Here is a 24,731-nt window from a genome sequence, read left to right as displayed (position 1 = left end):
TATGGCCTAAGAGCCTGGCATTAATAGGCACACCGCAAGTAACTAATTAGAATTCAGCTCCTGTATAAATTATGCGGCAATGCCAATTACAAGCAAGCGTGCATGCTTACGTTAGACGGCTCGAGCGATCTTCCTTCGGCCTGCACTGGCCACACTTTGCCTTATTACGGACTGCACACAGTTCACGTAACAGTGTTTGTGTAGCGACCAACAAGGCATTCACTTGCTGTGATTACTGCAAACCGGCCGGACCCGATGACTAGTGCACGCTCCGCCTCGTGCACTAATGTATTCTAGATAGGTTTCGGGCCGGCTCCTCGCACCAATTAAGACGAGCCGCTCCGTTTGTCTGTGCATTTGGCTCTAGACGGCGCTCGCCTCTCTAGTAGTCCACCCCCGAGGGATGCAAATTTGCGCGGGCTGAATTAATTTGCGCGTTAACTAACTAAACGACTGGTGACAAAGTAACGGTACGAGCGGGTAATAGCAATTTGCAATCGACAACTGTCCTCTCGTCCGTTAACGGCTTCTTTTTAATCAAGCTGAGTATATATATGTAGTAGTACGTTGTGGAGAGTGAGAGAGACGATGATATTGATTCTTTCTGCGCGCTAGCCTAATGGGCGTGACGGCTTGCCGCTGTTGATTGCGTCCCAATTGATTCTACGTATTGGCCCTGGTGGAATGTGATAAAATGGCAGTCGGCTGATCGAATTGGCAAATGATGTGCTGCGCTAATGGATAACTGGATTATCCTAGTTGAGTCCTGTTTGGCACTGAAACGAGATGTTGACTTTTGCTTTGCTCAAAATTAGTTGCCATTTTGTGTAGTTCTGTGGCTTCCCAGATTAGTTTGTGATATTTAACCGTAGATCTAAATCTACCTAACTAAACGTAAACTTTCACGTGGAAAATTAACGCAAACCGACACGCAAGGATTTTCTGCGTTATTTTTCTGACAATAGATTCGTATAGCCTACCATTGGTATGACAATTTTAGCGATTAACAGAGCTCTGACAAATATAGCAAATATTTTAAAATCGATTTAAAAATACAAATTTTTGTTTAATTTAGGGGAGGTTCCTCGACTATTTTGAATGAGACGAATCGATCGATAGGTCATTTTTGTCATTTTGAAAAATCCTAAAAATACCATAAGTTTGTCCGGGCTCTTTAACTTTTGTTGTTTCATGTTTTCTAAATTCACAATTAAATAAAATAAGATTCGAAAGTAAATTTTTAAAAAAAAAATTCTCATTCCGATTTAACTTGTTTTGAGCTCTGTAATACGCTCAAATTGTCAAATTAAAAATTTCCCCCCAATGATACTAGTTTGCACCACATACTGAAATAGTGTGACGAAAGATAAATGTGCATTTCCAAGGTTTGTAAAGCATACAAGAGACAAGATTGACATTACAAAAAATTGTTAACATGCTGTGGAAATTGGCTAGCGGATTACCAGAAGTACGATTTTGTGTACTGCTAGTGTGTTTTATCCGACGGCGATATTCGACGCGCGCAGCACTAGTTGAGGCCGATCGGCACGTTTCCGCGGCGGTGGCGGTGTCGCGAGCGAGCTGAGGCTTATGGGAAAATTTTGCAGGGTGCGACAGGGAAAGACACTCACCGACAGGTCGCCGCCGTAGAAAGGGTGGATCACGAAAGTCTCGTTGCCAATGTGGATTACGCCACTCACGCCGTTGCACGTGTGGAAGGCCGCCGAAGCCGCTGGGTAGTCTTTGACGGTGCCATGGTAGTAACACAGCTCAATCTCCTGCAATAAACACCACAGAGACGAGTGAAAAAGCAGCCCCCTCGAAAATTTTACGCGCCAACTTTGCAAGAGCGGCGGAAAGAGTGAGCGAAAGTAAAATTTTATTGCGACCCCGGTTGAAGGTTGAACTTCCCGTCGTGCAAACTTGCTCAGAATCCATCAAGTCTTGCAGTGCGAACAACAGCAAACGAGGGATCGTAAAAGCGCGGGGAAATAATAAAATAAATAGGCAGCAGTGAAGATTAAAAAAGTCGGCTGATAATGAAACAGCTTGACTCCTTAGCTTTAGCGTCAGTACATTGCTGGGGGCAATTCAATTTAACTACCGAGTTGCTGGAGGAAAAAACGGATTTGAACACAATTATTTTAAAAGTGCTAATAAATAAAAAAATTCAAATGTATTACATCTCAAGGCTTAAAAACATGCATTAAAGAAATGAATTTTTAACAAGGAAAATTAATTTTGATTACAGAGACTTTTACATTTTATTTTTATACAACTTATATTAATTAACTAATTTATTTTCACTGAATCTTTTACTTTAAGTGAAAAAGGCACAATATACAAGCAATCAAGTCACTGAAACGTCGGTAAATAAAAAATTGGTGAGTCGTACACTGCATAATGCAAAATCACATTCACACACGCTAAAATTATTGCCACAAAATGATTTTTGAGTTTAGACGGGAAAACCCGATAGGGATGGTCATGAAACCCTAGTTCAAAGAACAAGTGGAAAATTTGAATATCTTTTCTAATGAATCTAATTTATAAATTTGGGAATCTTAACAATAAAAAGCAACAAAAAGTCGTTACCCCAACTTCAAAGGCTAGGAGATCTTTAATTATTTTTTCAAAGGTTCATTGAAATTGTTCGCTTCTCAAAAATAAAGCCAAGAAAAACACAACTGAATTATTGAACAAATGAAGAAATATTTTCGAAGACAAAGAGATGACCATGTCTTCCTGTGACCCCTCTTTGCAAGCAAAAGTTTGATTCCGAGTTTGTTTGCTTTGAAAAGCAAACGGCGCATGCAATCATGCAGGCCGTTTCTGATTCTATCAATTCCGAGAAGTGCGGATCCCTTCCTATTGTACGCATAGGGGTGTTTTCGAGAAAACCACCCGCGGCGGGAGTCGCAAATAAAAAGTCGATCGACCGAAATGCCCGCACGACGCGCGCAGCAGCAGCGGCAATTATGATGAAAACCCATTGAGCCGCATCCCAGAAGCAGCAGCGTCTTTGAGAATGTTTTACAAGCAAAAGAATAAAAGCAGAGGAGGCGAGTGCGGCGGTGCAGAAAAATCAGCAGCTCAAAAAATGTGTAATGGATATTCGATTTGATTTTCATGGCGACGCACTCGTTCTTATTCTAAAAGGAAAGTTCGCAGCGTGTGGAGTGAGAGATAAATAGCGTCTGCTGGGAGCGCGCAAGCTAGCGCACGCAGTGGAGAGTGAACGACGAGGTTTATTGATGTTTCAATTTTTAAATCCCGGCCGAAAGGAGTAGCGGAGCTGCTGGTGCACGAGAAAGAAAAATTGCCGCCTGCCAATATTATACAACGCACAAAATTGACGTACTGCTGCCGCTGACGCAGCTTGGAACCCCATGAGGCAAAAAAATTAATGTAGGATTTTTTTGGCAAAATTGAAACCGGCGGGGCATGGAAGATACTTTCTAGAAAAATGAGAGTAGAATGGTTTAAATTCCCCAGGGATCATTTCAGACTTTGCATTTACTTCTTAATTAAATCCAAAGTAAAATACGCATACAAAATACAATTTAGCTCGACGAGAAGAAAGAGAAATTGACTTACCTGTTTAGCAAAAATTTCCGCACCACTAGGTAAAAAATGCTTCTGCATGAGATTAGGCGCTAAAAGTTGGCTGCAATCAGAGGAAATCGAATTAGAAGCGGAGCCGCGACGATGGAAATTCAATACACAATTAAATTACAAGAGGGGGCCGAGACTTTAATAAAGTTAACGCTCCTCGGCTTCAGGAACAGCAATTAGAATTTTGCGTCAGACGCTTATCAAAATAAAGCAGTCAGAGATGGAAAAGAAATTATCTCCCGGCGGCGGAGAAGACGGAAAAGGTCGAGGCGAGCGACGGCTGGACGGAGAAAACGGAAGATTAATTGGGAACGTGCTTTATTAGGAACCGCTTTTCTCGCCGACTGCCATTGTCGGAGGAGGCGGATTATTTTATTCGAAGAGCGGCCAGGTCAGCCGACGAGCAGTTTAATAAAACTTGGTCGTTTGTTCTGCGAAATAAAAAGCGCTTAGTGGGAGAGAGAGAGAGAGAGAGAGAGAGAGAGAAAAGGTTTGTCTCTCTGCGAGAGCGCGCAGAGCGTTTCCTTTTCGCAGAGGAGATTGTTCTCTCACAAATCAACCGTTTTATGGCTGACAAATTTCGCAGTAGTAATGAGCTTTTGATTGCTTCTTGGAGCTTTATTTTTAGTTAAAACAAAAGCAGCCCCGAGAGAAACACTCAAAGCGATTTAATTTTGACGTAGAGAGCCACGGCTGGAATGCGAACAAGTCGAAAAGGGTACTCCATTGGGGCGGAATTCCTTTTGAAACACTGCTTTGCCTTGTACGCGTATAATTTTACATTATAAAAAGGCACGCACGTAATATCATTCAAGAAACTCAATAACTAGGATAATTTTTCATCTCGAATTACGTTGGAAAAGCTCGACAATCACAATTGACCCTATTTAAACCTTCAATATACAAGGCCGATTGGTAAATTGCTTCAAATATATTGATACAAACAATATTGTAAATAATAATGAATTAAGAAAAGTGAATGAATTTTGTTGACGTGAAAGCAATTTGCTCTGTAAAATACAATCGGAGTATTTTCAAAATAAAAAGTGTTTTATTGATGCTTTGTTTAAATGTAAGCCCTCATCTATGATTATGTGAGAAACGCAGCTCCAACCGAAAATATTACGAGAAACTCGCGAAAGCAAACCCAAATAAAATTAATTAGAGATAAAGTGCCGAATTCCAGAGTGAGCAAACGTAAAATCGTTTTGCAATATTTCGAGCGGGAAGGCCGGGAAGGCTTGGGCTGTCAAATCGAGTAGAAACAAGCAGAAATATGCTCGTGCATCACATTCCATCTTCCACGCGCGCAGAAACAAATGGCATTTTTAAACTTGAAGGAGCCGTATCGCAGCCAACAACTCCCCGAGCAACGTTTTTCGCCAAAGCAGGAAAATGATTGCCGCGCGCTCGCGTTCGAATTGGCTGCGAGCAAAAGTGCGAGCGCACGAAATAAGGGTCATGATTTACTTTGGTATTTTGGTCCTGCAAAAGTCACGCCCCTCGCCATTTCCATGCGCGATAAATTTTTTTGCGCCCGCTCACTGCTTCTTTACGTGGTTATTTATGAGACACGCGGTCCGCTGTCGCTAACCCTATTAACTTTTTATTCATACGCTCTCATTCTCCCTCCGTCGATGAAAAATTATTATAATCGCTTTTGCGCAGCACTCGCCGTCGCCGGGAAAGTTGCGGGAAATTGAAAAAGCTGTTCGTTTCTGAATAATGGTGCCTGCGAATGTGGGGGAGCGCCGAGCAACTTACGTGTTAAGCTCGAGGTCCAGCCGGAACTTGTGATTGAAGGCCTTGATGAGAATGGAGGTGTGGTGGTAGTGTTTACCCGTATTCTGCAACAAATAACGAGAAAGCATTGAAGTCGAGTTGAACATGATTTTTTTTTGCAAAAAATAACATTCGCGTCTTTTTTACTAGATCCTAGAAATTAATTTAATGTTAAATGAAAATATTCCAAAAATGAATGGTTATATCCATGAAAATTTCTTTTAAAATTCAAAGAAAAATTAGAAAAGGTAACATGGAAAATTAGTCAAATATAAAAAGACAACAAAAATGAAAAAAATTAGGGGTTGGTTAAGTTGGAAACTAATTGGAAATGGGGGGAAAATTTCTAATTTTATGTTTTCTGTTTTCATTAGTTTATGATTATGTAAATTTGTTATAGCAAAAAGCAAAGCAATTTAGGTAAAAAGTGTTTCCCTGATTTTATATTTTTTTAAATTTAATTTTCCGTAGGTTTGGGGCACAGCTTGACAGTCTCTAAAAATACGGATTTCATCCTTTTGGAACCAATCGATTTTAAATGATAGTATTAAAACTGTTTGTTTCGATTTTTGGCGTCAAGCAAATGGTTGGATTTGTTAGAGTTACCGTTTCTGGCAATTTTTGTTTTTTACACGTTGTTATAAAGAGCAAAATTTTTATTTAAATAAAAAAATTAAGCAATCAATTTTAAGTTAAACTTAGTTGTTTTTCACTACCCATTAAACTAGAAGAAAATCATGGATTTTTTTCGTTTTGGCAGTTTTTCAAGATTATAATGTACGTTTAATGTTAGAATTGTCTTTTATTGCATTGCAAAATTGTTATTTCACACAGGATATTGAATTTTAACGCATGTGCTGATTAAATAATTACCTTCAAATAAAAATATATGTGAAACGTGTTTATAATTAAATATTTGTTTATCCGCGTAAATTATTATCGCCATCGCTCTAAAAAATCATCTCTGCCCGGTGACCTGGACAGCGGCTGCTAAAAATTTATCTGCATATCAACTCAATAACTCGATTGCATTGTAAATTCAGGGGGATCAGCATCATCTGCCGTTTGTTCTGAGTCTGCTAGCTTGTTTGCGGCTGACGGAACGCGGGCCGAGACAATCAGCATGAGGGAGGAGGCAGGTTCGTGTCCTCTGCTGGCTCGACTGCTGCTGCTGCCGCCGCCGCCGCCGCCACTGCGTGTGTTTCCATGGCTACCTCTTGTGAGATCTTAATTGAAAGGCAGGCCTCGCTCACTTGCTGATGAATCAATAAAACACGGCGACCAAACCAGCAGCAAAAACAGCCTAATGCGTGGCGCGGCCCGCGGGCCTTCTACGAATCGCCAAGGGCCCGGAAAAAAGGCAACCAGAGGCCCTTAAACTGGGCAAAAAGCGGCGCACAGGTTCCGCAACACCACCGAATCGCTTTTTAATGAGCTGTTGACACATTTGAGCGCCCCTTTTTTGTCTCACAATTTATTTGACCCTTTTTGCAGCGCACTCAAATTAATTAGCACCATGGAATGTGTGCACACGGCACCCGAAATTATTCCACGGTGCTGCGATTTCCAGCAGGTATTTTGTTGTTTTTCGTGCACGTTTTGCGGAGCCCTTGGGAGGTTGGCTAACGACAATATCGTTTTATTTTTATAATATAGGGTTTCGAGAATTGAACATAAAAATATCGTATATTGCATTATAATGGGTTCCTTTTGAGTTTTCTTTTTATTTTTTTAAAGGAGCCTGCTCTTTAGAAAAACCTTTATTAAACAGCAGTCTTTCATTTAACAGCTCCATTTTCAGACGTATCACTTTCTTGATATTAAAAAAGACAAGGATTTCATTTAATTGGAGTTCAGTAATGATCATGCTGCAGAGCTTTCAAATTTAACTCCAATCAAAGTTTCTCGGAAACTCTCCGCCTTTGAATGCAACAATTCTTCCGTGAGAGCGGTTTCGAATTTCCGAGCGTCTGCTATGCTGTTCGAAAGGACGCAAAAGACAAATGACACTCTTGCTACGGAGGCTACAAATGAATGCCAGAACAACTTGTATATATGTATGTCCTCGAGTTTGCAAAGTTTCATTTTTCTCCGCGTATTTCAGGATAAGTTGGAGGCGGCTGGCTAGTCGTCCTTCTCAGCGAGATCAGGCAAGGGACGTGAAACTTCACTTTCACAAAGAGACAGCTCGAATTTTGAAATAGGTTATCAGTCAGCAACTCTCTTTCGGATGACAAAAGAGAATGGCGGAGAGTCGATTTCAAACGTAGCGAAACAAAAAGCAGAGCGATCCTCGGCTGTAAATAAAAGAGACAGGAACAAAAAACTTGCAGTCGTGACGAAAAGTCTAGAAAGATTAATGTCCCTTTTGAAGGCAGGCGTGATTATTTGAAAAGGGGATGTTAATGAATCCAAACACCCAAAAACATGCGCTCTCACACTTCTCATTTTCATGTTTTTTTACTTTATTTATACTTAGCACACACACCGGCTTTCATCTCTTGGCGTTTCGTGCAAAAAAAAAGAAAACAAAGCAATCTCACTCGCTCCAGCATCATTTTAATTTAACGCCAAAAGGCCGGGGGCGGAAAAAAGGAAACGGCCGAGGAGTCGCGAAAAAAATTTCCTTCCTTGCTTCCTCTCACTCTGCCTGCAGATTTATTTGCGGTGAGAGAGAAGAAATGACAAGCTCAATGCATAAAAATTCAGCTGGTGGGACGAGCAGGAGCGGTGAGAGAGGGCACAGGTTTCTCCTTCGAGAGTGTGAGATGGGAAAGAGAGAGAGAGAGAGAGAGAGAGAGAGAGAGAGATCACGGGCGAGCGAGAGGTGTGAAAATCCAATCGCATATTGCGAGCAGCCGTGTGGAAAGCTACAATGTGACATCTTGCCAAAATTACGTTATCACATCCGCAGACCCTCATCAAAAAGGTGCGAAAAATGTGTTTCCTGAGCAGATTAATTGGTGGATGCAAACTCGATATGTCCATGGACTTCAAATTTTTTGTGTTGGTGGATTCTGATGGAAAGGACTTTAGCAATTATTTATTTTTAATAAATTAAAAGTGGTTTTGACAAAAATGGAGCCGACGTGAATTAAATTTAGAAGCTTTTTTTAGCTCACTAAAAAGTGGTATATTGATCATGGGGATGTGCAAAATTAATAAATTATTTTAATAGTTTCCTAACTTTGTCTCATTGGCAAATTTTTCCCAGCGTATACATTTATCACGTGTGAGATGATAAAAAGTCGTGTTTCACTTCCCATAAAAAATGACCAAAAATTTGGTCGATATGCTATGCAATATGTTCACTACATCATATTTTGACAGTGACCATACTGGTATCTCGCGGGAATTCCGACAAGGACCGAAGAAAGGAATGTATCCAAAGAAACTCAAAAAGGGACGTGCCAGGTGCCATAAACTAGAATAACTTCTTCAGAAAATTATTTAGATTGATTGGTTGAAAAAAATAATTGGGTTTTAAAAAAAATTAAATTAATAAGCTTTCTCTTTCTAACAGATTTAAAATATTAAGTTTTTGGACAATATTTAAAATTCAGTTTTCAGTGTCTAAATTTTGGAAACATTTGAACCACTCCCCGCGGACAGAGATTGGATTTTAGACGGAATATCGCAGATAAGCACATAGGCACAGATTTTCTTTCTTTTGGTCCTGCACCAGCACAGCAGGGCAACAGAAGGAGAGCTCGCTCGTTCGCTCCGCTCCTGTTTCATTTATCATAATTGGTTCAGAGAAATAAGATGGAAGTTTGGGGCCCTTTGTCAGCAGCCAATATCCAAGATTGCTTTTCTTTTCAGCGCAGATAGATGTTTTCTCTAGATCTCTTTCTCTCTTTCGCCGGTGAAAAAAGTTGGCAAATTTGCAGATTTTTCCCTCGCAAGCGCTGCTCACCTCGGCAGCAGCAGTTGTGAAACTTGTTTACATGCCGGAGAAATATTTGATCCCTCAGCAGCTTTTGAGCGAGCGTGAATGCAGCGCAGAGAGTGGCGTTTTCGGCGTTTTGCTTTGTTGTAAGGCGAGTGTTTAGTCGGTGCGGAGGGGAAGCGGAAATGCTATTGATGTGATGGATTTTCTTTTCCATAAACAGCCGCTATAACGACGTTTTCCTTTGCTCCTCGGCAAGAAACACACATATAGCAAAATAAAAACACGCTGGCGCAGTCTCTCTGCCACTCGAGCTCGCTAAAAGTATAATGTGTAACATCAGCAACAAGAACACGAGAGGAGCAGAGAAAGAAAAGCGGCAGTAAAACATTTCTCTGTTGCAGCAGAGGCCTTAAGATACCGCGAGCTTCTCTATTTCCAACGCTCCGATGATTTATAGACCTCGCGAGCTGAATAAAAGCAGGCGCTCCTCGCTGCTGGAGCGGCAAGACGCTCGGCTTTTAAGGAGCTCCAAAACAATCATCATTCAATCACAATATATATCTGTCGCGCGCGCGTATACATCATCTGCTGCTGCCGTTGCGGTCGACGCAGGCAACTCGCCCTCTCTAGCAGATGGATATTTGCACCAACAGCGCGGATAAGGAGATGCGCGCCGCACATTTTGCAAAATGGAAGGAATCGCATTTTGCGGCCACTCAAGTACGCGTTCGATTCGATTGACGTGCATTTCGTTTGCCGGTCGACGAATCGTATGATAAATGTGAAGCGTAAAAATTCGAAATAGGCGTTGCTTGCAAAACTATGTGCTGGATTTATGCGCACCGAAAGGGCTGGCAAATGGGAACCGATAAATTTGGAAAAGCCGACTCCTGGTTGCCGCTCGCATTACGCTGCAGGGGTGTGAATTTAATTTAGCGCTACTGGCTGTTTACTTTACTCGCCAAATGCTTACACTATATTGACACTGTACAAATCATAGCATAATTACAAATGAACTTGGTTGTCGGATCTGTTTCGAATCAAAACACGTTGATTGGAACAGGAAAGCTGTAGCTGAATGCAGGTGGAAAATCAAATTATCTGGAATTACAAATAATCAGTGGTAGTTTGGCGATTGGATTGGAAGCGTAATTAAACTTATGCACACACTCTTGATTAATGGCTTTATAGTCAACCAAACACGAGGAATTCGACTAGTTTTTAATATACTATGATTTCCACCAAAATTTACACAGACGAAATTCGATTACGATTATTATATGGCAATATATGTTTATTTAATAACAAGTCCAGCCAATCCGGATGCATTTTGGTTTGTGCTCATATTCAGTTTCTAATATTTAGCTGTCACATAACGAAAATACAGTGCAACACTCCCTGACATATTTCTTAATTTCAATATTACAGTATTCGTACGCTGTAGAATCGATCATAAAATAATATAAGAAAATGATTTAAAAAATGCAGTCTACACACAGGAGCGATATTTTAAATATTAACTCCTAGCCTCTCAAATAAACTGAAAGTCAACTTCAGCTATATCATAACTAGTCAATTATTTTAAGTGAAAAATTGTTGCGACTTTTCGTATTTTTGACAAACCGTTTTTTTGTCTTTTACGAACTTAAATATTCTAAAGACAACTTTCAACTGAGTCAATGAAAACTGTCAAGCGTTCATATTTGTTTGTTTATCGGCCTCTTCAAAGAATTTTAAAATTATTTTAAATTAGGCTAAACAAGTCTTTCAACTGCGTAATTCGTGCTTAATATGTGCAAAAATGTTCTTGCTTAGATTTCATTTTATGTATAAACTTTGTTTTCGTTTAAGTTTAAAACTTTTTCGATTACGTAATCAAACAAGTAGTGCTGTGTGTCATTGGCCACAAACTAGACTACATACATATCTGAAGCTATAACTTTACTCCGACCCCAAGTAAAACTGTCAGCTGAATGGTCCTTGGCCTCCAACTAGATAAGCACACGTCCCGAGAATAAAAGCGGAGAAGCGGCGATTTCCGGTGGCTGATAGAATTCCAGCAGGGGCACGTGCGCATTATTATTTTTTATCTGCCGCCGGCCGTAAATTCGCGGGCATTTGCGTGTGGTCAATTGCAGCACCTGCGGAGCCCCCGGCCGGCGATTGCCTTGGAGAGAAGCGAAAGCAATAAAACGCGCCGGCCACAATCCAGGGCAGCAGAACGATAGCGAAAGGCGAAGGAACGATTTTGCGGGGCAGGTGACACGGCGGGTGTGCGAATTTCGTTTTATTATTTTTTGCTCTCGGCCTGCGTCATAAATAACGGCAACATATAGAATACAATTTGTCAATGGAGCTGGATGGCGGCGGCGCGCGCGCTCGCTCGCGAATCATTAATAATAACTACACTCGCAGGCGTCAGGCCTTTCTTCCGTCGCGCTGCTTTCTCTCGACACACGCATTCAGAGCACAAGGATGAGCCAGCCCAGCCTTGTTACGCGCGGCAAGCGTCAAACTGGCGCGTGAAAAATGGCCAAATTTGCCAACGCCGGGTGCCGGCTGAGTGGAGAACACACCACTTTGGCGCGGCAGAGAGCTTCGCAGCCAAATGAGTTATTTATTTCGACGGACGCCACTTCATTTCTCCTTTTGTAACACGGTTGAGTGCGCGACGCAACAGCAATCGAATTAAACACACGAGAAATGACTTCTCATCGCCGCTGACAGCCGGAGATGGATTTCCCAAATTGTTTTTTACCCGGCTGCGCGCATTGTTGTTGTTGTTGTTCAAAGTAAATTTATGCACCCCGCGGGAGGGAAATGGGTGCTCTCGGGGATTTGATTAGGCAGGACGAGTAAATGCTCGCTCGGCTCAAAATAATGCGCGAGCTAATATCCGTCAACAAGTAATGCTTTCCGAGTTTTCTGGCAGGCGCAGACGACACCACTCGCACGACAGCGTCAACGGACAAGTTGTATACTTTCTAAAATTAATATTTAGAGGCACTTATCCACAGCCGTGCAAGCATATTTTCTAAAAGCTGACGAGACATTAAGTTTTTATGTGTAACTCACGGAATAAAAACGAAAATACGATGCTGTTTTGGAAAATGGATATTACGTTGAGTAAAGTGCTAGTCTCTCAAATTGTTTAAATAGATCATTCAACAAACTCTAGGATAAACATCATCCTACCCTGTGTGGAAAATTCATTCTGGACGGTGCTATTTAATTTTACTTAATATAATTTTTTATCACTATTAGTTAACCGTCCAGAGTTAATTTTACACACAGAGTAGAGCCATTCAGTTTTTCTTAAGTTTGAAGACAAATAAAACCTCATGCCCTTTCTGCGATAGATTTTCATAATTATCATTAATAATTAATCCTTTTATATAAAAGAGTTCTGTTTCTTACCTTACAGAAAATCTAGAAGGATTTTAAACATGCACTCGAAGAAAATTGAATGATTTGCATTCATTTGCACAAATTTTGCAGTTAAAAAATACCAGTGCTACCTCAATCTTCTAGGATCATCTAATGTAATTGCATTTTAATGTGTCATTGTCATTGCAATCACTCTTTAAAACAATCATGCATCATCATTTTTGATAGAACGTCAGAGAGCCTCAAAGGTCTCCAGCTTCCTTTCAAAATGCAAATAAATATACTTGCACATCAATCAATGCCATCTTGATACCCTCAAAACCCACTTGAGGGAAGTGCAAATGTGTTTTGGGAATGAGCTGTCCGAAAAATGTGCTAGGCAAATGTTCGTCGACCAAAAGGGACGTCTACTGCACGCGCAGGTGAAATAAGTCGATTGCGAGCAGCGCCCGAGAAGCAAATTAAAAGAAAGGCGGGTTGGTTTGGCTGTCACCTCGCATGATTGAAAATGCGTCAGCACGGGAGCAGGAGCCGTCGGGCTCCCGTGGGAAATCAAAATTCATGCGATGAGAACGAACGAGAACCCACGTGCGGCAGCGATCGTGGGTCGTGGGGCGCTTAAAGTGAGCGCTGGGGCGCGTGCGTGATTAAATAATTGCCAATCCGGGCCCATAATCTCGATAAGAGCAATTAGGCGGCCACACACTTGCGGTCGTTCTTATCATTCATTCATTGCTGCATCGCTGACGGCGGCAGGGGGTGCGAGCCAACGCAAAATCGGCCCCCAGCGGGCTGGATAAGGCGCTGTTTGTTCTACAGAGGTTTCGCACCCCCCGACGAAATTGCTTCTGCAGACCCGGAGACTCTCTCTCTCTCTCTCTCTCGGCGGGGATTAGGAGAGCCGGCTTCTGTTAATGTGTCTTTCACGCGCCGTCGGGCTGAGCCAAAATTGGCCTCACCTCATCATTATTTAGCCATTTCCTTTGATTGCGGAACAATTGCGCCCAGAATGGCGTCTGAATTAAAGCTTTCTCCCGGGCGGAGGTGAGCTGCTCATAATCCGGCGCCGGCGTCTTTCCAGGATGGGTGAATTTCGTTTAAATTCGCCCTCGGCGCCATTATTTACAAAATATTGCCTTACACACAGATTAGCGCATGATAAGTTGGTTAGGCGCATTATATTCAAAGCTGGTCGGGCAAAAATGATTATAAACCTGGATGAGACTGTGGCGCGAGTGGTTTGAAGGGGGGAAATGTAGATGAGAAAGGCAGATTAACGAAAAACATTTTCTAATCTGAAATTTGTAGAAGACAGTTAACTTGAAAAACATTCAAGGACCAATAATTTCTTGTGACAATTACAGCCTTGCCAGATAGTTTTCCAAGTAGATTTTGAAAGATATATATTAAATAGTTTTTTGTTAAAATTTTTATTCTGATTATTTTTTGCCGTGAAATAGGGCATTGTGAAGCCGAAAATGGTCTAAAAGGAAATAAATGACAACGAGGATAATGCGATAACATTTAACCTTCGAAGAAAATAAATGCTGGATGCGCCGCCATTCTTGTTCCCACGTTAATCCCCAAGAATCGGTCTCCTCGAATTCCATTGAATATCGACAGTCCCCTACTTGGTCCGCCCGGCCAGGCTGCAGGAGAGGCCGGGCGGTGCACACGCAGTTTCCGCGATCCCAGGCATAAAATAAATTCGCCGGGATGACATTAATTCCGCTAGGGTCCCGGCCGGCACCAAATAAATATGCTAATTTTTCTGCAGCCGCCGCCGCCGCGCGCGCACTATGATGTAATAGGATCCTTGCAGAGCTGCGCCGTATCATAACGGGCATGCACTTTATTTCCACGCGCTTATCTCGAGTGCAGCCCTAGTAATATTTCAGCCGATTCGGACGCAGACAGACGGACGCGGCGAATAAAACTTGGGCAGTCGTAATCCGCAGCTGCTGGAAATAATTTTAATCGCATTTGAAGAAAGGCACGCGGCAAAGGTGGCCCGAGCCGGAGCGAGCGAGCAAGACCGGCGGCGGCAGCTGCATGTTAAATAATAGTCGGCCCAGCCTCAAGGGTGCACCTTATAAAACGCGCATCTCGTATAATGCCCGCAGCCAGCGAATGTAATGCGATTACGGTGCGGGATTAGCATATGGAAATTATCAACCCCAATTAGAGAGTCGTCGAGTCGCCGGCTGGACATCTGCGCACCAGATATGACTGGCCGGCCGGCTGTCGACGCGCAAGAAACTTCTATTTATTGGCGCAGGGCAGTGGAAAATTATGATGTGTGCGTAGCAAAGTTTGCCGGGACGCCCACGGCCGGGTTTTGGCCCTCTGACCCTGGCGAGTAAACAAACAAGGCCGCCTTCTCGAAATGCTTGGCACGCGTCGAGACATGTCCTGCATCGAAGTGAATTTAATCGCAATTTCTCAGCCAACTCGGTCTGATGTGTTTGTCTCTGTAAACTTTTGCCGGAGACTCCCGCTCATTAGGGACGCGTTTGGGGATATAGAGACTGTTTTTCCTCCTTGAAGTTTGTTTTGAGATAGTATCCTTGAGAATTTGGCAAACACCAGAAAGGCTAGAAAACCTCATTTGGACCGCTTCCTGCCGAGGCTGCCACTTTTTAATTTTGTAAAAACCAACGGTATCACTCAAGTGCTAAACAACTGTATTTTTGCCTGTTGCATTTTTCTATTTTCTAAAGTGTGATAAAATAGTGTATATATTTTTGAATGCACCCTACTACGGTAAAATTGTGAACATCTGCAATTTTTGTTTTATTATATTTTACTGTCCATTTTCTTGTTCAAAACTGTTTTCAATTTAATCCCATTTGCCTCGGAAACAGTTTAGTGTTTGGGAGTGCCACTAAGTTTAATTTTTGAAAACCTTAAAAGGAGTAAAAGTACTTTTGAAAAATAATAATAGATTTGGTTATGTGTAGATAAAATAATTTTCCATCTATCAAAAATGAGATGATTTTTTGGACAAGTTGGTTTGAAAAATGCGAAACAAGTATGGGGAAGACGTATAAAATTTTTAGAGAGTATTTAGAGACCGAAACTAGAGCAAATTTTGATTGGCAACACGGTATTTCACCAATATCACACTTAACTAAACCACTTCACTTGTTTAGTGTCTATAGTAAGTGACTAATGAACATATTTTGATAGCCAATAGTTGTTAAATTTTGAACCACATCGCAATCGTTTTTTATTTTCATATTTTGAGGTGATTTTACATATATATATTGTTTTTAAATTTTGTAAATCAAGAAAAATTCTTCCCTCAAGTGGCGGAAGGGAAATATAAATTTAGTGAACATTTTTTTGGGTTGTTTAAATATTTCATTTATTAAAACTTTTTTAAGAAGCTTTTTTCTATAAAAATCTTTTGATGTGGTTTGCATTTCGTCGATAACTATGAATACCAGACCTGAAATAGGCATTCGTTTGAAATGGGAAAACTGCAGAGGGCTCACTTCTCACTACCCCGGCCAATATAGTAGCGGGCGATGTCATTCTGAGAAGCTCAAGTTGTGCACGCATTAATTAGCCATCGACGACGGCGAGCGGCGGACGGAACGAGTGCGCTGCGGCCGAAATGAAATCGGCTTCGGTCCGCAGGGACGACCCCGCTCAAACCTGTGTCAGTCAGTGTGCTCGCCAACAAGTTTTAACTCCCTGCCGACCCACCCAGCCCGACTCGGAATTACATAAAATTTCGGTGACCCCGGCGGCGACGAATTGGTTGTTGCTAGCGCTCGTGAATAATTTCGTCAGCAGAAAGTTGGTAGCGAGAGCATGCGACGCATTGTTCTTTTCCTTTAGAAGGGTGGAAAGCTGCTCTTAACCTAAGCGCGGGTCCCACGAGTCCCCATTTTTTCTCAAGACCAAACAAAAGCCGGTGCGTGTTCCACATCACCATCATCATCATCGCCGTCGTCATCTCGGTGGTAATGCAGTACAGAGAGCGGCCGACATGTTCTTTTCTGCTCGGCTGCTTTTTGTGAACTGCACAAGATTAAATCAAGGGGCAGCGAAATTGCCTGATTTTCTCTGTAGCAGCAGCAGCAGTCGGAGCAAATTGCTGCGTGAACTAATGCTTTGATCTTCATCGCGGAAATTTCATTCTGAGCAGGACCGCATTGGACGGTTATTGCCGCATTGGCGAGTTAATGCGCGTAATTAGCACAGCCGAATTCAATGAACTCCCGAATGGCACCCTCTAATTGCAGGCCGTATTTTAAATAATCGCTCTCACTTTGCGTAATTAATCGAGGGAAGGTCTCTTTAAAATATGCGCCATTCGCAGCTTAATGTTTGCTGCACTCATTTGGCCTGAATGACTTTTTTCGGTGGTGCCAATTTCAGACGAAACTGCCTGTTTTATTTCAGCGGTGACAGTAGGGACATGAATGTTGTGTTTTAATTACCCTGTAAAATAAACTGAGACGACCTACACCATGCAAGATATAACCTGTCAATATATGTCTGTATGTAAATGAGGAGTAGGGGACAAGCGTATAAATAAAGCGCGCCTGCTCATATTCTTTATCATTCTGATTCTGAGTTTGCTACCTGGCCGCTCTAGTTAGCCGGCCAGAGCAGGAGCGATACAGCTCAGCTAGTTAGAGTTTTATTCCTAGATCCCAAACCCTAACTCGCTATCGGCAAGGGAGAAACCGGCCTGCGGTTTCCCCTGTACAGCCCGGCTGTTCGTCATACCGTTCTTCCGGTTGACGCCGATTGCGAGTGAAGTCCCTTTCTAAATTCGCGCGACCGGTCGGCTATTCCCTAGTCGTCGTCGGAGTGCCCGTCACGTTAGCTTTTGTTTTAGTATTTAGAACCTAAACCCCTAGACTAACCGGAAGGCCGCTTCAGTGGGGGCTCGGCCTATTAAAAATACTTAATAAAAGTTGAAACCGACCCGATTTAAGATCTATCAAGAACCTAAGTTAGGAACACCTTGCGCTAGATCGGTTTAGCTTTATTTCACATAGAGTTAGGCAAAAATTAAAATCGGAACTCGCGTTAAAGTTAGAGACTCACTACAATCACCATGTTTAGCTCCAAAGATTTAGGTGATATTTTCCATCAACCTAATCCAGAATCACAAACTCTTGAGAAAGAAATAGCAGAAGAACTGCAAAACTCCACTATCGTCAAAACTCATGTTCCCAGCCTTCGCGGAATGTGCGAGAACGTGTTGATGACGGACGCGCTGTCCGAAGCAGACCCAAATGAACTAATCGGTCAGCTCAATCGACATTTCGACCGGAATAGATCCCAGCAAAAAGGCACTGCTGCGTACGCGATCCAGCAATTTAATCACGCGAGAGCCAAGTCCAAAATCGCGGAAAGAAGAACAGGATTAATTGCGAAACAGCTCGAAATGATGAATAAATCGTTCTACACAGCCCCATCTCATCGTGATCGGATCACAGAAAATAACGCGAAGTTAGTAGACATCGAGAATTTTGACGAGTCCAGAGAAGTTCAATTTGTAGCAAACAAATCGGCACCGCCGAATCCCTCAAGCAGTTTGCACCGCGAAAGCGAAGACGCTGATGCAAGTCGTAATGATATGCACAGACGTACATATGAGACAAGGGAAAAATCATTTTACCCTCCGTCAGGGCAACTCGGATACCCATTACCGTCCGAAAGTCCCCAGAATTTGTTCGGCAGAAATTCATTCAGCCCTCAGACCGCTAATTATTTAGCAGCAAATTCTAAATTCAAACGCGCCAGCAATTCATCAAGAAATGCCGGCGACGAAAACATTCCTGACCTACCCAACACCCAAAACACCATGACCACACTCAACAATTCATTTATGAATGCAGGACAAAATTCCACGCTGCATTCTGCTCCAAATTACGCAAATTCCACATTGCATTATCCCGTACACAACTCAAATTCCTTGTTCGGATCGTATGGCATGCGCCAGCCGCAAACAAATCCTACAAATGATAGGAATGTGCAAGGCCAGCTGCATAATGACCCAATTTCACACATTACTCAAGCTTTCCTGCACGCCATGCAAATGACGCAAAAAAACAGCAGCAATCGCGATGAATCAAATAAAATTCACAAAATCAGAATTCCCCAGTATAAAGGCAAACAAGACTCAAAAACCCCGCTGGAATATTTGAAGTTAATTTCAAACCAAGCAAAGACGTACCAAGTAGACGAGTTGCACTTGATTCAAATCAAGATGCCAGCATGCTTGGAGGGTGATGCGAGTTACTGGTATGATTGCGTGGGGAAAAATTGCGCGACTTTACAAGAATTCAAAAACTTGTTCATGACTGAATTTGCAGCCGTTGATTACCTCCGCAGTTTGAAACGCGAATTAGAGCGCCGGACCCAGCATGTTAATGAACCACTCACGACTTATATACACAAGATCAAGGCGTATTACGATATCATCGACAAAAATGCCGACGACAGCGAGATCATTCAGCGGGTACTTGACCAAATGAATCCCCAATACTTTCCGTTCATGCAGAAACACAATTTCAGCACGTTAATGGATTTATTGGAGGAAGCCGCGCGCGCTCAAAGTTTCATGTACAAAACAAAAACGTATATTCCACCGCCTTCTGCCGCTGAGAGTGTCGAGACATCTTTAGCGTATACCGGACGCCCTGTTGACAATACCCTTGCGCCGCAAGAGATTCCGCTCGAGACGCTGAATCCGCAGCTCTCACGTTCACGATCGCGCCGCGAAAAAAGACATGAGAAGAGAGGCAATTCGCGAACAAGTTCCTATTCACGCGAACGTTCCTACTCTCGTGATAATTCGCGCCATAGGTCGAGTGAGCGGAACGCGCATTTCAACAAAAACCATGACAGGCGCCGAGATACGCAAAGATCTTATTCACGCGGATCACGTGACCACTCTGCTAACAGAAACGACAGTCGTAGCGACTATCGCCATTCATCTGGCGATAGGAAAGACAAATACGCGAATAAGTACAAAAGAGACTATTCCGATTCCAGCAAGCAAAAACCAAAATATGACAACAAAACCAACAGCTCAAGCCGCGAGCACAGCCGCGAGAAAAAGCGAGACTTAACTCCACACAACAAAAAGTCGGGAAACTAAAAAAGAAACCTGTGACTCAGGCCTCGGAGAGGCACAGGCGACAAAAAATGAAGGAGAAAAACCTAAAAGCAATGCTTGACCAGTCAGTTCCACAAATTAAGAAAATGAAAAACACAAACAGCGTCAATTACGATCGCCCGTATATTCCTTTAACCATTTTCGGACGCCATTATAAAGGTTTAGTCGACAGTGGCAGCGACGTCACTTTGATTGGAGACAAACTATTCCAAACTATTAGAGAAAGGAAGCAAAAAATTTGCTATGCAGCAAAAACAATTAGCACGTTGGGTGGAAAAACAATCGTAGAAGCATTAGTAGAATTGAAAATTGAGTGGAAAGCAGGAAAAGTCACAATTCCTAGTTACGTTCTCAAAGACAACGGAAATTCCATACTATTAGGCAGAAATTTCATGCGAGCAGCAAAAATCGGATTGACAGTAAATGGTTATTTTCACGCTAGCCAGCCAGAAAAAGTTTTCAGATTCACGCGCAAACGCGAAGCGGACTTGAAATTGTTCCACGCGAAAGTAGACGAGCAGCGAATTTTGCGTGAGCTGCTGAAGGAGAAAATTGAAAACGACCAGAACGACCAATTCCTCGTCATGCTCAAGAAATATAACAAATTCGGAACATTCAGTGAGAGTCCTGGATTAGCAAAAAATTTTGCGGTAAATGTGGAAATAAAAGATGCCCTTCCATTTAAAACATCACTACGACCATTGAATAAAGAGATGCGGACGATATTGGACGCTGAACTCGACAAAATGCTCGAACACGACGTTATCGAGGAAACTGATAATATTGTATTCGCTTCCCCTATTCATTTGGTTAAGAAGAAAACTCCACCTGGAGAGAAACAAAAATACCGCTTAGTAAGCGACATGCGTTTCCTAAACGGTAGGACTATTGCAAGGCCATATTTGAACGCTCAAAACCTCGACACCATATTTAGTCAAATCAAGGCGAAATATTACACAAAAATCGACTTGAGCGGTGCTTATTGGCAAATGCAAATAAAATCTGACGATCGAAAATATTTTGGAATTAACACGCATCGCGGATTATTCCAATACAAACGAGCTCCGTTCGGATGGAACGCGTCAGGTTTCGAATTTCAGAGACTGATGGACAGAACATTAAAAGGATTGATTGGAGATTTTGTTGTTAATTTCTTTGACGACATTGTTATTTACAGCCATTCCTTTGAAGAGCACGTATTGCACGTGGAAAAGGTTCTAAAACGCCTACACTCTGCAAATTTGACAATAAACCCTAAAAAGCTACAAGTAGCAGCGACAGAAATAGAATTGCTTGGACACAAAATTTCACAAGGAAAAATGATTCCTATGGAGGAAAAAATAAAAAGTATAAAAAATTACAAAGCTCCAGAAAACAAGAAAGAAGTCATGCAGTTACTAGGTTTAACCGGATTTCTTCGCCGTTTTGTTCCAAATTACCAGATCGTGGTAGCACCAATTACACAACTTCTCCGTAAAAATGCAAAGTTCAACTGGAGTAAAGCGCAGCAAAAAGCATTAGATCAAGTGATTCACCATTTGACGTCCGACCAGTGCGTATTACATTTGCCAGATATGAACAAAACATTTGAAATTTACGTGGACAGCTGCAAAAATGGAATTGGCGCAATACTGATGCAAGACGTTGACGGAGAAGGCGCAAGACCAATTTTCTACATCAGCAGACAGACAACAGATACTGAGAAAACCTTTTGCGTTTCTGAATTAGAAGCAGTCGGTTTAGTCTGGGCTATTTCTAAGTTCCAGGACTATATTCAGTATTCCCGTTTTGTCGTCTACTGTGATCATCAGGCAATAAAAAACCTTCTGCACCAAACAAACCCTTCCGGCCGTTTAAAACGGTACGCACTTTACTTAAGTGGTTTCAATTGTGAGTTAAAATATCGCCCAGGTGACTCAATGGGAGCACCCGATGCACTTTCGCGAAATGCTATTTACACAATCGACGATTTCAAAAAGCCGAACACAGCGCGTGATTGCACGATCCCTCTGGACGAGATCAAACAAGATGGACAAATTACGTTCAACGATGAAAATTGCCCAACCGAAAAACACAATTGCAATAGATGCGAAGACAAACCAGTCAAGCTTGTGCACTCAAAAGGACCACGGAAAAAGAAAAATAAAGTTGCTGAAAAGGAGAAGAAAAATGAACCAAGCAAGAAGAAAAAATTGCCAAAAGCAAGATATTCAAGCAAATTAGTAAACCCATCGCCGCAAGAACTGAAAATGGGAAACAGACTAAAAGTTCTGATTGCGCAACTCCAAGATCTACCAGATTTCCCAACCAATGACGAGCAGTGGAAAATTGAGCAAGACAAAGACACAGAAATTGTGGCACTGAAACAAGCAGTTCAATCAGGCCATAAACCGAAATACGGTTTAATAAATGATGTGTTGCACTATACTGCCAAAAACAAACACTTAATTGTTTTGCCAGCGCACTTGAGACCTGCCGTATTAAAATATTGCCATTCTGATGTGTTGTCAGGCCATCCAGGCAAGTTCATAACACAAAAGAAAGTTGCAAATTATTTTATTTGGCGCAACATGAATAACGACATCAACGAGTTTGTCGCAGGATGCGAAATCTGTCAACGAGTTAAGTCAAAAAACCAAACAAAATTTGGCTTATATAACAGAAAACTCGAATCTCACGTCGGAAATTTACTCAGCGTAGATGCTATCGGACCTTTGCCGCGCAGTTCAAGTGGAAATGTACATGCCATTGTTTTTACTGACGTATTCAGTGGCTATACAAAAATTTTCCCAACTCGCACGTTGACCAGTAAAGTTGTAGTCGATCGTTTAGTGTCGTACTGTACCACTTTCGGAATACCAGAACGAATACTCTCCGACAATGCTTCCCAATTTGTATCAAAATTGTGGAAAGACACTTGCAAACGTTTAGGTATTGAGTACACAGTGATCAACCCATACAGGCCATGCGAAAATAGAACTGAACGCACAAATAAAGAGTTAAAAAAGAAGATTCGGTGTTACGCACAAAGCAATAACAAATTGTGGGACGTTAATTTGGACGCGATCGCCTTTAGCATTAACTCCGCGGTGTCTTCAAAAACAAAATTTACACCGAATATGCTAATGTTAGCGCGCGAACTCCATCACCCACAAATGCCGCGCGAACCAGCTGACGAGATTGAATATCACGAGTACGCCAATGAGTTGATTAAACGATTAAAGACAGCAAACGAAATCGCACTTGAAAACTCAGCAACTGCACAAGAGAGATACAGGACCCGTTACAACAGAACAAGACAAAACCACCCATTTGACGTCGGAAAATTAGTCCTGCGCGAAACAAATACTCTTTCCAATAAAGAGAAAAAAATCGCCGCTTCCCTCGCGCCAAAGTACGAAGGGCCATATCGTATCAAAGAGATGGTAGGAAAAAACTCATTCCTCCTAGAGACACTAGATGGACGGCAAGTAGGCAAACGACACGCAGACCAGCTCAAATTATTCACATCTTCACCACCCTGGACGTATTAAATACAACAACCAATAAAAACCTTAAACTTAAATATATCTCTAACATAAACATAGTCACACAAATAAACATCAAAAAAATTAAATCAAATTAAACCAACCCACAAATTACATGACTCATCCATATAAAATAATGATTACCAAAACGCTACTTCCGACTGTTGAATTAAACCTAAAAGTATAAAGTGTGCCTGCTGCTCAACGCCGCAACCATTCAGACCGACATACGGTCTACAACCTTTAAGACCGACATCCGGTCTTAACCCTTAATATACCAAAATTTGGTTTATTAGGAGGCCTTTTTGGTTTAGTCAAAACTAACCGCAATTCGGTTAGTTGACTAATAAATCATGCCAATTTTAAAATGCTATTTTCATTACTTGAATAAAAATGTATTCAACATTTATAATTTTTGTGTAAAACGAAAATTCATTATTTGATTGAATGTAAATAAAGATTATTAATATTACTGTTCATATTCAGAAGGTTCATGTTACTAGTCAAAATTTCATTTATGCCCTTGTTGTAAAATGATTTAATAGTTAAAAATTGTTTGTTACATTGATTATCCACAATATTGTACACAAGCCAATTTTCTTTTTGCGACCCCGGATATGAGACGACCTACACCATGCAAGATATAACCTGTCAATATATGTCTGTATGTAAATGAGGAGTAGGGGACAAGCGTATAAATAAAGCGCGCCTGCTCATATTCTTTATCATTCTGATTCTGAGTTTGCTACCTGGCCGCTCTAGTTAGCCGGCCAGAGCAGGAGCGATACAGCTCAGCTAGTTAGAGTTTTATTCCTAGATCCCAAACCCTAACTCGCTATCGGCAAGGGAGAAACCGGCCTGCGGTTTCCCCTGTACAGCCCGGCTGTTCGTCATACCGTTCTTCCGGTTGACGCCGATTGCGAGTGAAGTCCCTTTCTAAATTCGCGCGACCGGTCGGCTATTCCCTAGTCGTCGTCGGAGTGCCCGTCACGTTAGCTTTTGTTTTAGTATTTAGAACCTAAACCCCTAGACTAACCGGAAGGCCGCTTCAAAACACAGGCGTAAAACAATTTCCAACTTTAAGACTGGCTCGTGGAAGTATACACACTTAAAATTTAAAAAAAGTAAAACCAATTGTGATAATGGAAATTATTATTTAGCTGACATAACTTGTTTTTTACTTATTTCTTCCTGGACCATGAAAGAACAGTATTGTTTTAAGAAAACATGAATAATTAAACAAAACAAAGTTTGCTGTCGATAAAAAAACCATAAATCCAACGCAACTGACAAAAAATTAAAATTTTGTGAACACAAAGTTTGCTGCGAGCGTACTAATAGGAGAGTTCAATTAGAAATTAATCAACGCAAAAACAATGCT

At 41.7% G+C, this 24,731-nt stretch overlaps 1 protein-coding gene across 11 annotated transcripts in view; it reads right to left on the bottom strand.

The window, feature by feature from the left end:
* The window catches only part of mmd (mind-meld), a 227,654-nt gene that overhangs the window by 32,360 nt on the left and 170,563 nt on the right, over positions 1–24,731 (bottom strand). For all 11 annotated transcript variants that reach the window (XM_065485337.1, XM_065485341.1, XM_065485338.1 and 8 more), the window contains 3 exons: positions 5,380–5,462; positions 3,598–3,667; positions 1,632–1,778 (listed from right to left, as the gene is read on the bottom strand). In XM_065485337.1, coding sequence (XP_065341409.1) covers positions 1,632–1,778; positions 3,598–3,667; positions 5,380–5,462 — 300 coding nt within the window. The remainder of the gene's footprint in view (positions 1–1,631; positions 1,779–3,597; positions 3,668–5,379; positions 5,463–24,731) is intronic.

This window comes from Cloeon dipterum, chromosome 3 (assembly GCF_949628265.1).
Source record: "Cloeon dipterum chromosome 3, ieCloDipt1.1, whole genome shotgun sequence".
Lineage (NCBI taxonomy): Eukaryota > Metazoa > Arthropoda > Insecta > Ephemeroptera > Baetidae > Cloeon > Cloeon dipterum.
This window is presented reverse-complemented; position numbering and strand designations above follow the sequence as displayed.